At 39.0% G+C, this 13,359-nt stretch overlaps 1 protein-coding gene across 2 annotated transcripts in view; it reads left to right on the forward strand.

Moving 5' to 3' along the window:
- The window catches only part of RARS2 (arginyl-tRNA synthetase 2, mitochondrial), a 75,153-nt gene that overhangs the window by 17,836 nt on the left and 43,958 nt on the right, over positions 1-13,359 (forward strand). For both annotated transcript variants that reach the window (XR_001883438.1, XM_017862515.1), the window contains exons 3-4: positions 5,118-5,220; positions 6,867-6,950. Coding sequence is in view for 1 of the 2 variants with exons in the window: in XM_017862515.1 (XP_017718004.1) it covers positions 5,118-5,220; positions 6,867-6,950 (187 nt within the window). In the remaining variant the exon portion in view is untranslated. The remainder of the gene's footprint in view (positions 1-5,117; positions 5,221-6,866; positions 6,951-13,359) is intronic.

The following is a 13,359-nucleotide window of genomic DNA, read 5'->3' on the forward strand; positions in this document are numbered from 1 at the left end:
TTACTGGTTTGGTGTTTGTTTGTTTTGAGACCAGGTCTCATTCTGTCGCCCAAGCTGGAGGGCAGTGGTGTGATCTCCGCTCACTACTGCCTCAAACTCCTATGTGCAAGTGATCCTCCCACCTCAGCCTCCAAAGTAGCTTGGACTACAGGCTCGCGCCACTATGCCTGGCTAACTTTTTTGTATTTTTTATAGGTTTAGTCATGTTGCCCAGGGTGGTCTTGAGCTCAGGCAATCCACCTGTCTTGGTCTCCCAAAGTACTGGGATTATAGGTATGAACCACCATACTGAGCCTGTTCGTTTCCGTTTTCATTTGATGTGTCAAAGGCCTTTAAGAAGCTGAACCATCTTGGCCCATCTTTTGAATAGTATTTCGTTTGCCTGCTTCCACTTTAACAATCTGAAGTATTGACTTTAGTTTATAGAAAATAAATATTGGGGCCAGACGCGGTGGCCCATGCCTGTAATCCCAGCACTATGGGAGGCTGAAGTGGGCAGATCACGAGGTCAGGAGCTCGAAACCATCCTGGCTAACGTGGTGAAACCCCGTGCCTACTAAAAATACAAAAGATTAGCCAGGCATGGTGGCACGTGCCTTTAATCCCAGCTACTCGGGAGGCTAAGGCAGGAGAATCGCTTAAACCAGGGAGGCGGAGGTTGCAGTGAGCCGAGATCTCACCATTGCCCTCCAGCCTGGGTGACAGAGTGAGACTCTGTCTCAAACAAACAAACAAAGAAATATTGGGGAGGGCCTCAAGATTTTTCTGGCCTACAAATCTGAAATTCTTCGTATTCAGTTTGCTTAAAACAAAGGGAATCTCTACTGCTTTGCCGTAATAAATTCAGGTTTCCTTTACAGTATGTAGCTAAGCCTACCTGTTCTGTATTTCTGACTTTATTCCAGAATGTTTATAAGTGCCAGGAGAATTAAGAAATACTATTTTTGTTAACATGGTTTAATTAATATAATGAATTACTTTACTCTGATCTAATTCTGTCGATTTTATTTTCTGTCTACTATCTGATGGTAGTAAACAGAATTAACAAATTTATTATAAGCCAGTGGCTATCAAGTCTGCGGATTTCACGCTGACCAATATTACAACTCCTCAGACATAGTGGGAAAATAACTATTGCTTAAAAAAATTTTTTTAAGTGTAAAGAATGAACATACAGGGACTAGTTTAATGAACCCTATGTGTGCCCATCACTCACCATCATCTGTATGGGTCCAGTTGTTTGTTTGTTTGAGACGGAGTCTTGCTCTGTCATTCAGGCTGGAGTGCAGTGGCACGATCTCTGCTCACGGCAACCTCTGCCTCCAGGATGCAAGTCATTCTTCTGCCTCAGCCTCCCCAGTAGCTAGGATTACAGGCACACACCACCATGCCCAGCTAATTTTTGTATTTTTAGTAGAGACAGGATTTCACCATGTTGGCCAGGCTGGTCTCGAACTCCTGACCTTGTGATGCACCTGCCTTGGCCTCCCAAAGTGCTGGGATTACAGGCTTGAGCCACAGTGCCTGGCCCAGTTTTGTTTCTCTTATACCCCATCCACTCTCCTTGTCCACTTTTTTTTTTTTTTTTTTTTTTTTGGAGACAGGATCTCGCTCTCTTGGTCGCTGAGGCTGGAGTGCAATGGCAGAATCATGGCTTACTGCAGCCTCGACCTCCCAGGTTCAAGCTATCCTCCCATCTCAGCCTGCCAATTAGCTGGGACCAGAAGCGCAGGCCACCACACTTGGCTAATTTTTTAAATTTTCTGTAGAGACAGTGTCCCCCTACGTTGCCCAGGCTAGTCTTGAACTCCTCAGCTCAAGTAATTCTCCCACCTCAGCCTTCCACACTAGAATTATAGGCATGAGCCAGTGTGTTGGGCTCTCCTCATCCACAGTTGTATATTTTGATATCTACTGCTTTTCGTAGCCTAGATGTTTTGCGTTTTTAAAAGTTTTTTTTTTTAATTTGTTTTTCTATTATAAAAGCAAAACAGATAATCTTCTTAAGGAAATTCAGGAAAATACAGAAGAATAAGAAAAGATAAAAGCCCCCAATAGTCTTACTATAGTAAGACAACTGATTTTAGCAAGTTGATGTACTTTTACTTTTTTCTTGTCTTTAGAAAGACATAGCTATAAAACTACATAGAAAATGTAAGATTTTGAATCCTTTTCCTGACATAATTCTTTTTTTTAAATGACTATCTCTTTTAACAATGTTGTAACATTCCCTTGTTGATAGACATTTAGATTGTTTTCATTTTTTAATATAAATTTTTTTTCTTAGAGATTGGGTCTTGCTATGTTGTCTAAGCTGGTCTTGAACTCCTGAGCTCAAGCAGTCCTCCTGCCTTGGCCTCCCAAAGTACTGGAATTACAGGCATGAGCCACTGTACCTGCCCAAAGTGTAATACATAGTAGGCTGCTGGTTGATGTATTAAGGCTCAGGAAAATTCTTAATGGTGATTGTAGACTAGGTTTTTAAATGTGATGTTAACCAGAAGTCACACAGGAATTTTTAGTTATTTCCCTGAGTTTCATAAGTGTTAATGAAGGAAATAATTTGTGCCTCCTCAAAAATAAGTATTTTCATTCCAGTGACAGATGGGCTGGATAAATAATGTTTCAGCCCCCTTACTCTGCCTATCGAGTCTCATTCTCTAGTTCCATATTAAACACCAGAAGATAAATTAATGTGAATAGTTATAATAGATGCTTATATGTTGATTTAAAAAAATTTTTTTGCACCTTGAACTATTTCAAACCTACAGAAAAATTCATAGAGAATGATGTAATGAGTACTCTCATGGTCACTTTCTAAGCTGTCAAGTCCTTTTTCCAAAGTTACTTCAAGTCTTATTTTGTAGGGAAAGGGAGGGCTTTTGATTTTTATTAAGCATTACAGATAATGTTGAAATCACTGATATGTATTTGTTTGACTTCATTCCCTACCCTGCTTTCCTAGAGAGAACTGATCTCATGATGCAAATGATTTATTTTCACTAATCAGTTGCTTTGTGTTTGTTTCTTTGTTTTTGTATTGTTTTTTCACCTACTCAATGAAAAGCATAAATGGTATTGTCTGTCTCTTTAATGAACTGCTGAGTGTTAAGAATACTATTCTTCTTTTTCTCATGTCGAAACTCAAATTACAACATTTAAAAAATACATCATTTGGAGGTCAGTGGAAGGGTTTAAATGAAGCACACCTTTGGAGTAGTAGAGGAAGCATTGTAGAAGAGGTCAAGAGACCTGGGCTCTTTTCTCAATCTGTGTTTATTTGCAGAAGGATTTTAAAGGAGACATTTAGCTTGCCAGACATCAGTTTTCATGTCTATAAAATAAGGTGACTGCTCTACCTGTTTCACAGAGATACCATAAAGCTGCATTTGGGTAATAGAAGAAGAAGAATTTTTTGAGACGGGGTCTTGCTCTGTCACCCAGGCTGGAGTGCAGTGGCACGATCTTGGCTCACTGCAACCTCTGCCTCCCGGGTTCAAGCAATTCTCGTGCCTCAGCCTCCCGAGTAGCTGGTGTGCACCCCCATGCCCAGCTAATTTTTGTGTTTTTAGTAGAGATGGGGTTTCTCCATGTTGGCCAGGCTGGTCTCAAACTCCTGACCTTAGGTGATCCACCTGCCTCGGCCTCCGAAAGTGCTGGGATTACAGGCGTGAGCCATCGCACCTGGCCAGAAGAGGAAGAATTTTATAAGACGATAAGAAAAATATTCTAGGCCGGGCGTGGTGGCTCAAGCCTGTAATCCCAGCACTTTGGGAGGCTGAGACGGGCGGATCACGAGGTCAGGAGATCGAGACCATCCTGGCGAACATGGTGAAACCCTGTCTCTACTAAAAAAATACAAAAAACTAGCCGGGCGAGGTGGCGGGCGCCTGTAGTCCCAGCTACTCCGGAGGCTGAGGCAGGAGAATAGCGTGAACCGGGAGGCGGAGCTGGCAGTGAGCTGAGACCCGGCCACTGCCCTCCAGCCTGGGCGACAGAGCAAGACCCCGTCTCAAAAAAAAAAAAAAAAAAAGAAACAAATATAGTCATAATAGATATAGTATAAAACATAGAAATAACAGATATAATAGATATGGTATAAAATATAGACATAATAGATATAGGTATAAAATATAAACATAATAGATATAATAAGTATAGGTATAAAATATAGACTTAATGTATATAGGTAGAAAATATAGACATAAGAGATATAATATATATAGGTATAAAATATAGACATAATAGACATAATAGATATAGGTATAAAATCGTCTCAAAGAAAAAAAAAAAGAAAAGAAAATATTCTAAATAAATACTAGGTTATTTCTAATTTTCTTGCTTTTAATTTTGTTTTTTTAATTTATTTTATTTTATTTACTTTTTTGAGATGGAGCTTCGCTCTTGTCACCCAGGCTGGAGTGCAGTGGCATAATCTTGGCTCATTGCAACTCCAGCTCCAGGAGTCAAGCGATTCCCCTGCCTCAGTCTCCCAAGCACCTGGGACTTTAGGTACACACCACCATGCCTGGCTAATTTGTGTGTGTGTGTGTATTTTTAGTAGAGATGGGGTTTCACCATGTGACCACACTGGTCTAGAACTCCTGACCTCAGGTGATCTGCCTGACTCGGCCTCCTAAAGTGCTGAGATTACAGGCATGAGCCACCGCTCCTGGCCCCTTGCTTTTAATTTTTTTTTTTTTTTTTTTTTTTTTTTTGAGACAGAGTATCGCTCTGCCCCCAGGCTGGAGTGCAGTGGCGCCATCTCCACTCACTGCAAGCTCCGCCTCCCGGGTTCACGCCATTCTCCTGCCTCAGCCTCCGAGTAGCTGGGACTACAGGTGCCCGCCACCTCGCCCAGCTAATTTTTTTTGTATTTTTAGTAGAGACGGGGTTTCACCGTGTTAGCCAGGATGGTTTCGATCTCCTGACCTCGTGATTCGCCCGTCTCGGCCTCCCAAAGTGCTGGGATTACAGGCTTTTAATTTTGAAAGTACACAGAACACCTTCTTCTGGTAAAGGTATGTCTCAATAGAGAACTCATAGTGATTAGTCTTTGTTACACAACTAATTCTTTTAAGATAACAGGTCTATCTCCTTTCAATGTCTGTCTTTAGAGAAGTAGCTGATTTTCAGCTTTCTGTGGATTCTTTGTTGGAAGAAGACAATGACCATTCAAGACCAGATATTCAAGTTCAAGCCAAGAGACTAGCAGAGAAGGTACTTTAGCACTATTATCTTTTTGACATTGTAATAAACTTGTCATTTAAAAAAAAATACTCTGCAGGCTATCTCAGCCATAATAGTGAATTTAATAGTGTTTCTTTGTTCAAGGCATCTTGTGTAATATAATTTAAATTCATTTTAGCCACATACTGTAAGGTTATAATGATTTTTCAAATTAGTTATAAAGCATTCCTCTTGAGCTGACATTGTTCAATTTTTTGATTAACCACTTACCGGAAGACTGAAGTGTTAATTAAATTTACACATTGAATCTGGATGGACTTTTGAATTTAGGAGAACAAGCTTGATAAATGAGAGCAGTGAGTTGCAATTTTTAAAATTAGTTTCTGAAAAGATGAACATTAAAATATGAGAAGAATTGATTAGATGTAAATAGAATCATGATTACAGAGAAGAGGTGGTTAGATGATTATAATAAGCCTCTTTCATTTCTAAGTTCTCTGATGGGTTTGATATCTAAAAGAGGAATTGAAAGGATTATAAGGAATTACTAAATATAAATTGTTAGTGTAATTCCCTCAGAAAAGGCAAATATGTTGGACAAGCATATTAACATATGTCACAGAGGCAGTGTCTGGGAACTCTTAAAGAATTGGAACAATGAAAGTCACTATCATAGAAAAAGATGCTTATTTACAGGATGAGTATGATAAAGGAGGATTGGTAGCTTAGTAAATATTTATTTGATCAGAAAATCACTCCCAGATATTTACCAGGAATAGAATTATTCAAAATACAATATTTATTTCCTTTTCCCCATTTCTTGTAAGTTCTTAAAAATAAAGACTAGTTGCTCTTTAGTGACAGCAGATAATCTCTTCAAGTTCCATAGGTTTTTCATGAGATGGGTTCAAACATCTAATAGGTTAAAAAGTGAAGGCATATGCATAAGACGAACTATCTAAATTACATCTTATCTGTTGGTGCAGGTGCTTTAGCGTAGACCCTGACAGAAGGTCATGTTCTGTGGCTCCCATGAAAGCTAGGTGAGATAAAAAGTGTTCATTGTATGTCAGAGTAGGTAGAATATGGGTAGAGTGATTTTTCTTACTTGTTAAAAGGTGAGGCCGGGCGCGGTGGCTCAAGCCTGTAATCCCAGCACTTTGGGAGGCCGAGACGGGCGGATCACGAGGTCAGGAGATCGAGACCATCCTGGCTAACACAGTGAAACCCCGTCTCTACTAAAAAAAAAAAAATACAAAAAAACTAGCCGGGCGAGGTGGCGGGCACCTGTAGTCCCAGCTACTTGGGAGGCTGAGGCAGGAGAATGGCGTAAACCCGGGAGGCGGAGCTTGCAGTGAGCTGAGATCCGGCCACTGTGCTCCAGCCTGGGCGACAGAGCGAGACTCCGTCTCCAAAAAAAAAAAAAAAAAAAAAAAAAAAGGTGAATTTGAGGGGAGGGAAAGGGAATGAGGAAGAGAGTGAATACAGAATAGTATATGTTTACTTAAATAGAATTATGGAACTAAAGAGATTGCCTAAGAACTAGGACCCGATATAGGGACCAGGAAAGATGACTTACTTGTTGTGTCTTTGTAAGCCAAAAATAGTATTAGAACTACATATCTCATTAGGCCTATTATATAACATACCTACTTTGTGCGATTTGTTCTTTTCAGCTAAGATGTGATACAGTGGTGAGTGAAATCAGTACTGGTCAAAGGACTGTAAATTTCAAAATAAACAGAGAGCTCTTAACAAAGGTAAGAATAAGTTAATATCCAGCCATTGTGCTTTCATTCTCTCTGCTTCAGCCACAGTGGTCTCCCTCCAGTTCTTTAATTCATTATACCTCCTCTAGCCTCAAAACCTTTGCACACACTGATCCATAACTTGGGGAGTGCCACCCCAAGTTAACACCTGCTCATCCTTTAAATCTTGATATTTCTTTGGCAGTACCTTTCTGACCCCTTCATTTATATGCTCTCATAGCACTGTACAGTCATATACCACATAATGACATTTCATACACAATGTGTATAGATGATGGTCCCATAAGACAATATCATATTTTTTCTGTGTTTAGATATATTTAGGTGTACAGACACTATTGCATACAGTATTCAGTACAGTAACATGCTGTACGGGTTTGTAGCCTAGGAACAATAGGCTATAGCATACAGCCTAGGCATGTAGTAGACTATATCATCTAAGTTTGTATAAGTACTTGGGAGGCTGAGGCAGGAGGATCACTTGAGCCTGGGAGTTCGAGACCACTCCTGGCAGCATAGCGAGACCCTGTCTTTACAAAAAAAATTTAAAAATTAGCCACACATGGTAGTTTGCGCCTGCAGTCCCAGCTACTCTGGAGGCTGAGGTGGGAGGATAGCTTGAGCCTGGGAGGTTGAGGTTGCAGTGAGCTGTGATTGTGCCATTGCACTCCAACCTAGGTGACAGAGCGAGACTTTGTCTCAAAAATTTCAGTGGCCATGAGTTTTCAAGCTTTATTTCAATTAACAAACTAAAGAATTTTTTCCAATTTGAGGATACCCGTTAGCTCACTTATTAAAAATATTCCCAAATCCTTCTCAATTGACAATGCAGGGACAAGGGTCAGGGCTTTGAAGTCCAGCTACTCTTTCGCATATGGGAATTCTTCCGTATTGCAGCCTTGAGGATCTGAATCTTAGTGGGAATTTGATTAAAGGAGCAAGCAGACTGCTTACAGTTGCCCTGCTTAGTGTCACAGTAAAGCCAGATCCTAGAGCAGTGAGCACTCATGTTCAGAAAAGGACTATTGAATGTACCTCTACTATGTGTTACAATTTTAATGATAATTCTTCTTTACTCAAAACTTAATTTATTCTACATTTGGCTGTCAACCTAAAAGGAGGAAACTGAGGCAAAATTAATATAAGTAGAGAGTTTACTTGGGCCAAGCTTGAGGATTGCAGCTGAGGAGCACAGATTCAAGTTGCCCTGAATATACCCTTTGACTGGCAGCAGTTACAAGTGGATTTTTAAAGGGAAAGAAGAGGGAGTTTGAGTTGTTAACCAGAATTTACATTAAAATAATGTAAACTATTGATAGGCTGTATATTTTTCTTTGTATCACAAATTCCAGTAACGTGAAGATAACGTGTGAGGCAGCTAGTTGGGAACAAAATCACATAAAACAATTGTCCCCAGCCATAGGAGGGAGAGTTTGTGCATAACTGATGTCTGATAGGCATGTCTTTCTGGGCCTGCATACCTCACATAGCTGAGATTACTCTGAGCTATTTTTCTTTTCTCAAGCTTATAGCATCTGTTTTTGTCACATATTGGATCTCTAGTTTTATAATTTTAACTGTTTTACAGTCCATTTTTTAATAAGTAGGATAATACTCTAAAATAATGATTAAAAGTAAATACATAAATCAGTAACATAGTCATTGATAATGAAGTATTATGTACTGTACATAATTGGATGTGCTATACTTTTATACAACTGGCAGTGCAGTAAGTTGGTTTACACTATAATTTTTAGGTCTCAGATGGTGATCATTTGCATGGTTTTTTTTGAGACGGAGTTTTGCTCTTATTGCCCAGGCTGGAGTGCAGTGGCACGATCTTGGCTTACTGTAACCTCCACCTCCCTGGTTCAAGCGATCCTCCTGCCTCAGCCTCCCTGGGTAGCTGGGATTACAGGCATGTGCCACCATGCCCTGCTAATTTTGTATTTTTAGTAGAGACGGGGTTTCTCCATGTTGGTCAGGCTGGTCTTGAACTCCCAACCTCAGGTGATCCGCCCACCTCACCCTCCCAAAGTGCTGGGATTACAGGCGTGAGCCACCACGCCTGGCCATCATTTGCATGTTTAATGGATTTTTCAGATCCCATCAAGAAAAAAAATTCAACTCTTGTTAGGACCAACAAAGAATTAATATAGCTTTGCTTAAGAAGTAACCATAATGGCATTGCGAAAAACTCACTTTGGTACCAAACTTCCACCTGTCAGTAGCTTGCAGTACTTCCGAGAGAAACTGTAACTTCAATTAATATTTAATTGTTAAAAGGGAAAAAAGAAAGTATGATCTAAACCAAATAGAAAAAATGCAAACAAAACCCTGTTTTCTTAGGGATGCTTCAAAAATACACAATGGATAACATCATTTTATTTCACACTTTTCAATTTGCCAAGTTAAACTTTGCATGTTTTACCAAAAGTAAAAGAAAAAGATACTCATTTAAATGGCTCTAGTTCTGCTCCAGTGGCTGCATCTATTTCACTAATAGACGTTTTTCCCATAGGTAGTGGATGCATTCAAGTCACGTGTAGTTTCCGTAAATAGGAATGAATGATTTTAAGCACTTTTCAACTGTTGACCAAAGAATTAACAGGTAGGGTAGTAGTGATAACTTCCTTAGACATAGGGAGGTGAGTGATAGCTCCCTTGGTAGTCCTGATCAGAGCCATAAAGAAATAATTAACCAACAAAGAGTTAGATAAAATAACAAAACTTGTCCACAGAAAAAGACAATGGTGATAGACATTTAGAAAGTACCCGTTAATTGGAATATTCATTAATGGCTAAGCATTCCAAAAAGTGAAACCTTTGAAAGATTTCATTCTAATTAAAAGGCTTTTATGCACCAGTATTTACATTACTGAATACAACTTACGTTTAAACATACATACTGATAAATAGATGGGCCTCTAGCTTATTCATCTGTTAGAATATCTGGGAACATTTGTAACTCACTGACATTCTGCAGTTAAAAGCTTTCATTTGATTTAATAAATCTCCTGCTTATTATTTGCCAGAGTCTAAATTACTGAGATCTAAAGATAAAGTGGCTTGGATCTCGACCTCAAGGAGCTTGCAATGTAAAAGAAAAGCATAAAAAAAACCTCAGTGTAACGTGTAATGGAAACGATAATGTGACGAGTGTTATAATGGTGGCATATTTAAGATGCAACCTTAGTGTAAAAAAGCGTACATATATGTGTATCTTGAGGAAAGGACATAACCTTGAATTGAAATGAAGATTAAAAATATATTTGGGAGATACAAGAACAGGCATTCCAGGCAGAGGGGATGGCTTGGGACAGAGTACAGATAGTCAGAAACATGGCATCATCTGGAAATTAGCAGATACTTGAGAGTATGGTTTGCACATAGATGGCATGGGGGAGGAGAAGAAATTAGTGTGAAAGGCCTTCTGTTCTTTGCATGAGAGTTTCAGCTTTTTCCTATGAGTCATCATTTTCCATGTTATGTGTATCACAGGCAGCACGTATGATGATTTTTGGTAGTACAGCAGTGAAACTTATTTCATTTTAATAGATATTTATTGGCAGAAAAACCTAGCACTTCGAACTTGTGATTTTATGGATATTAGAATGTGCCTTTTTTTTTTTTTTCCCCTGTTTTTTTGAGATAGGGTCTTGCTTTGTCACCTAGGGTGGAAAGCAGTGGTGCGATCATAGCTTATTGCAGTCCCAACCTCCTGGGCTCAAGCGATCCTCCCGCCTCAGCCTCCAGAGCAGCTAGGACTAACAAGCGCAAGCCTCCATGCCCAGGCAGTTTTAAAAATTTTTTAATAGAGATGGGGTCTTGCACAGGCTGGTCTTATACTCCTGGCCTCAAGTGATCGTCCTGCCTGGGCCTCCCAAGCATGAGCCACCATGCCCAGCCTATGGTATGCCTTTAAACAAATAAATTTCCAAAAAGTTACAAAAAAAAAAAAACAAAAGTGATAGGCATGTGTCAAGTAAAAGTCAGATTGGAAATTGATAAATATATTTTTAAATTTCTTTTTTTTTTTTTCTTTTAGAGATGGAGTCTCTGTCACTCAGGTTGGTGTATAGCATCATCATCGTAGCTTACTGCAGGGCTTGACCTGCTGGGCTCAAGTAATCCTCCCATTTCAGCCTCCAAAAGTAGCTGGAAATGCAGTCACAGGCCACTACACTTGGCTACATTTTTTAAAATTTTCAGTGATGGGGTCTTGCTATGTTGTCCAGACTGGTCTCAAACTCCTGGCCTCCAGCAGTCCTCCCAGCTCAGCCTCCCAAATTGTTGGGATTGCAGGTGTGAGGCACTATACCTAGTTGATAAAATCTCTTAAACCGTTCGAATCATTGAAGGGTTTGACTAAAATAGACTCAGTTAAATGTATATGCTATGTAAAAAGATAGGTGTTATTGTTTTATTATATAGTCATGTGTTGCTTAACAATGGGATACATTCATAGAAATGTGTCCATAGGTGATTTTGTTATTAAGGGACATCATAGTGTACTTACCCAAACCTAGATGATAAAACCGATTATAGAGACCTAGGCTATAAACTTGTAAATCATGTAAATACCAAATACAGTATTTGTGCAATTGTGACACAGTGATATTTGTATCTTTACATATCTAAACATAGGAAAGGTACAGTAAAAATACAGTATTAAATATAAAAGATGCTATACCTGTATTGGGCATTTACCGTGAATGGAGCTTGCAGGACTGGAAGCTGCTCTGGGTGAGTGAGTGATGAGTGCATGTGAAGGCCTCAAACATTACTGTACACTACTGTAGACATTACAAACACCGTACACTTAGGTTACAATGGGTTTATAAAAACATATTTTTCCTTGTACCATAACTTCAGAATAAAATAACAAAATTTAAAGAAATATTTTCTTGGCTCAATGTGGTGACTCACGCCTGTAATTCCAGCACTTTGAGAGGCTGAGGTAGGAGGATCACTTGAGCCCAGGAGTGTTGGGGTTACAATGAACTAGGATCACACTGTTGTACTCCAGCCTGAGTGACAGAGCGAGACCCTGTCTCTATTTTTTTTTTTTTTTTTGAGACAGAGTTTCGCTCTTGTTGCCCAGGTTGGAGTGCAATGGCACAACCTCAGCTCCCACCTCCGCCCCCCAGGTTCAAACGATTCTCTTGCCTCAGCCTCCCAAGTAGCTGGGATTACAGGTACCCACCACCATGCCTGACGAGAGACTCTATCTCTAAAAAATAAATATTTTTCTTTCTTCTATAATAAATTAACCTTAGCTGACTGTAACATTTTATTCTATAAACTTTTCATTTTTTAAACTTTTTTCTTCTATTTGTTTTTCTTTATATCTCAGCTTAATTTTTTAACTTTTGAACTCTTTTGTAATTACAGCTTAAAACAAACACATTATACAACTGTACAAAAATATATCCTTATTCTGTAAGCTTTTTCTAATTTTTTTAATTTACTTTTTAGATTTTTTTGTTAAAAGCTAAGACACAAACACATTAGCCTCAGCCTACACAGGGTCAAGATAATCAATATCACTGTCTTCACCTCCACATCTTGTCCCACTGGAAAATCTTCGGGGGCAATAACACACATGAAGCTGTCATCTTCTATGATGACAGTGCCTTCTGGAGTATCTCCTAAAGGACCTGCCTGAGGCAGTTTTACAGTTAATTGTTTTTAGTAAGTATAAGGAGTACACTTTAAAATTATGATTTAAAAATATAGTAGATTAAATACATAAATCAGTACAGTCCTTTATTATTATCAAGTATTATGTGGTGTACATAATTGTATGTGCTATACTTTTATATGACTGGCAGCCTAGCCTAGTAGGTTTGTTTACATCAGCATCACCACAAACATGTGAGTACTGCATTGCACTAGGCATTATGACCTGCTGCAACATTGCTGGGTGATAAGAATTTCTCAGCTCTGTTACAGTCTGAATGGGACCACCATTGTATATATGTGGTTCATCATTGACTGACACATTGTTATTTGGTGCGTTACTGTAGGTGTTGTTTTTGCAGTGGTATAGCTGACAGATGAGGACCTAAACCAGGGTAGAAGAACCAGTTATTAAATAACTAACGATATTTAGGAGAAATACACACAGGACCTGGTGATTAACAGGTGACTAATTACAGAGGTTGAGGGAATAAGGTAAATGTTGGGGACTCCTAGGTTTCTGAGTAGGTTAGTTGGGTGAGTGGTAGTGCAGTTTGTGGAAATAGACAGTGTAGATGGAAGAACAAGTGTATTTTCTGTGAAATGCCTGAGAAGCATATCCAATCAGTCTGTAGCACTAGAGAGATTAAGTAGTTAGAAGTAATAGTATTTGAAGTCTTTTTTTTTTTTTTTTTTTTTTTTTTTTTTTTTTTTTTTT

The sequence above is a fragment of the Rhinopithecus bieti genome, unplaced genomic scaffold (assembly GCF_001698545.2).
Source record: "Rhinopithecus bieti isolate Rb0 unplaced genomic scaffold, ASM169854v2 scaffold_64799, whole genome shotgun sequence".
In the NCBI taxonomy this organism is placed as follows: domain Eukaryota; kingdom Metazoa; phylum Chordata; class Mammalia; order Primates; family Cercopithecidae; genus Rhinopithecus; species Rhinopithecus bieti.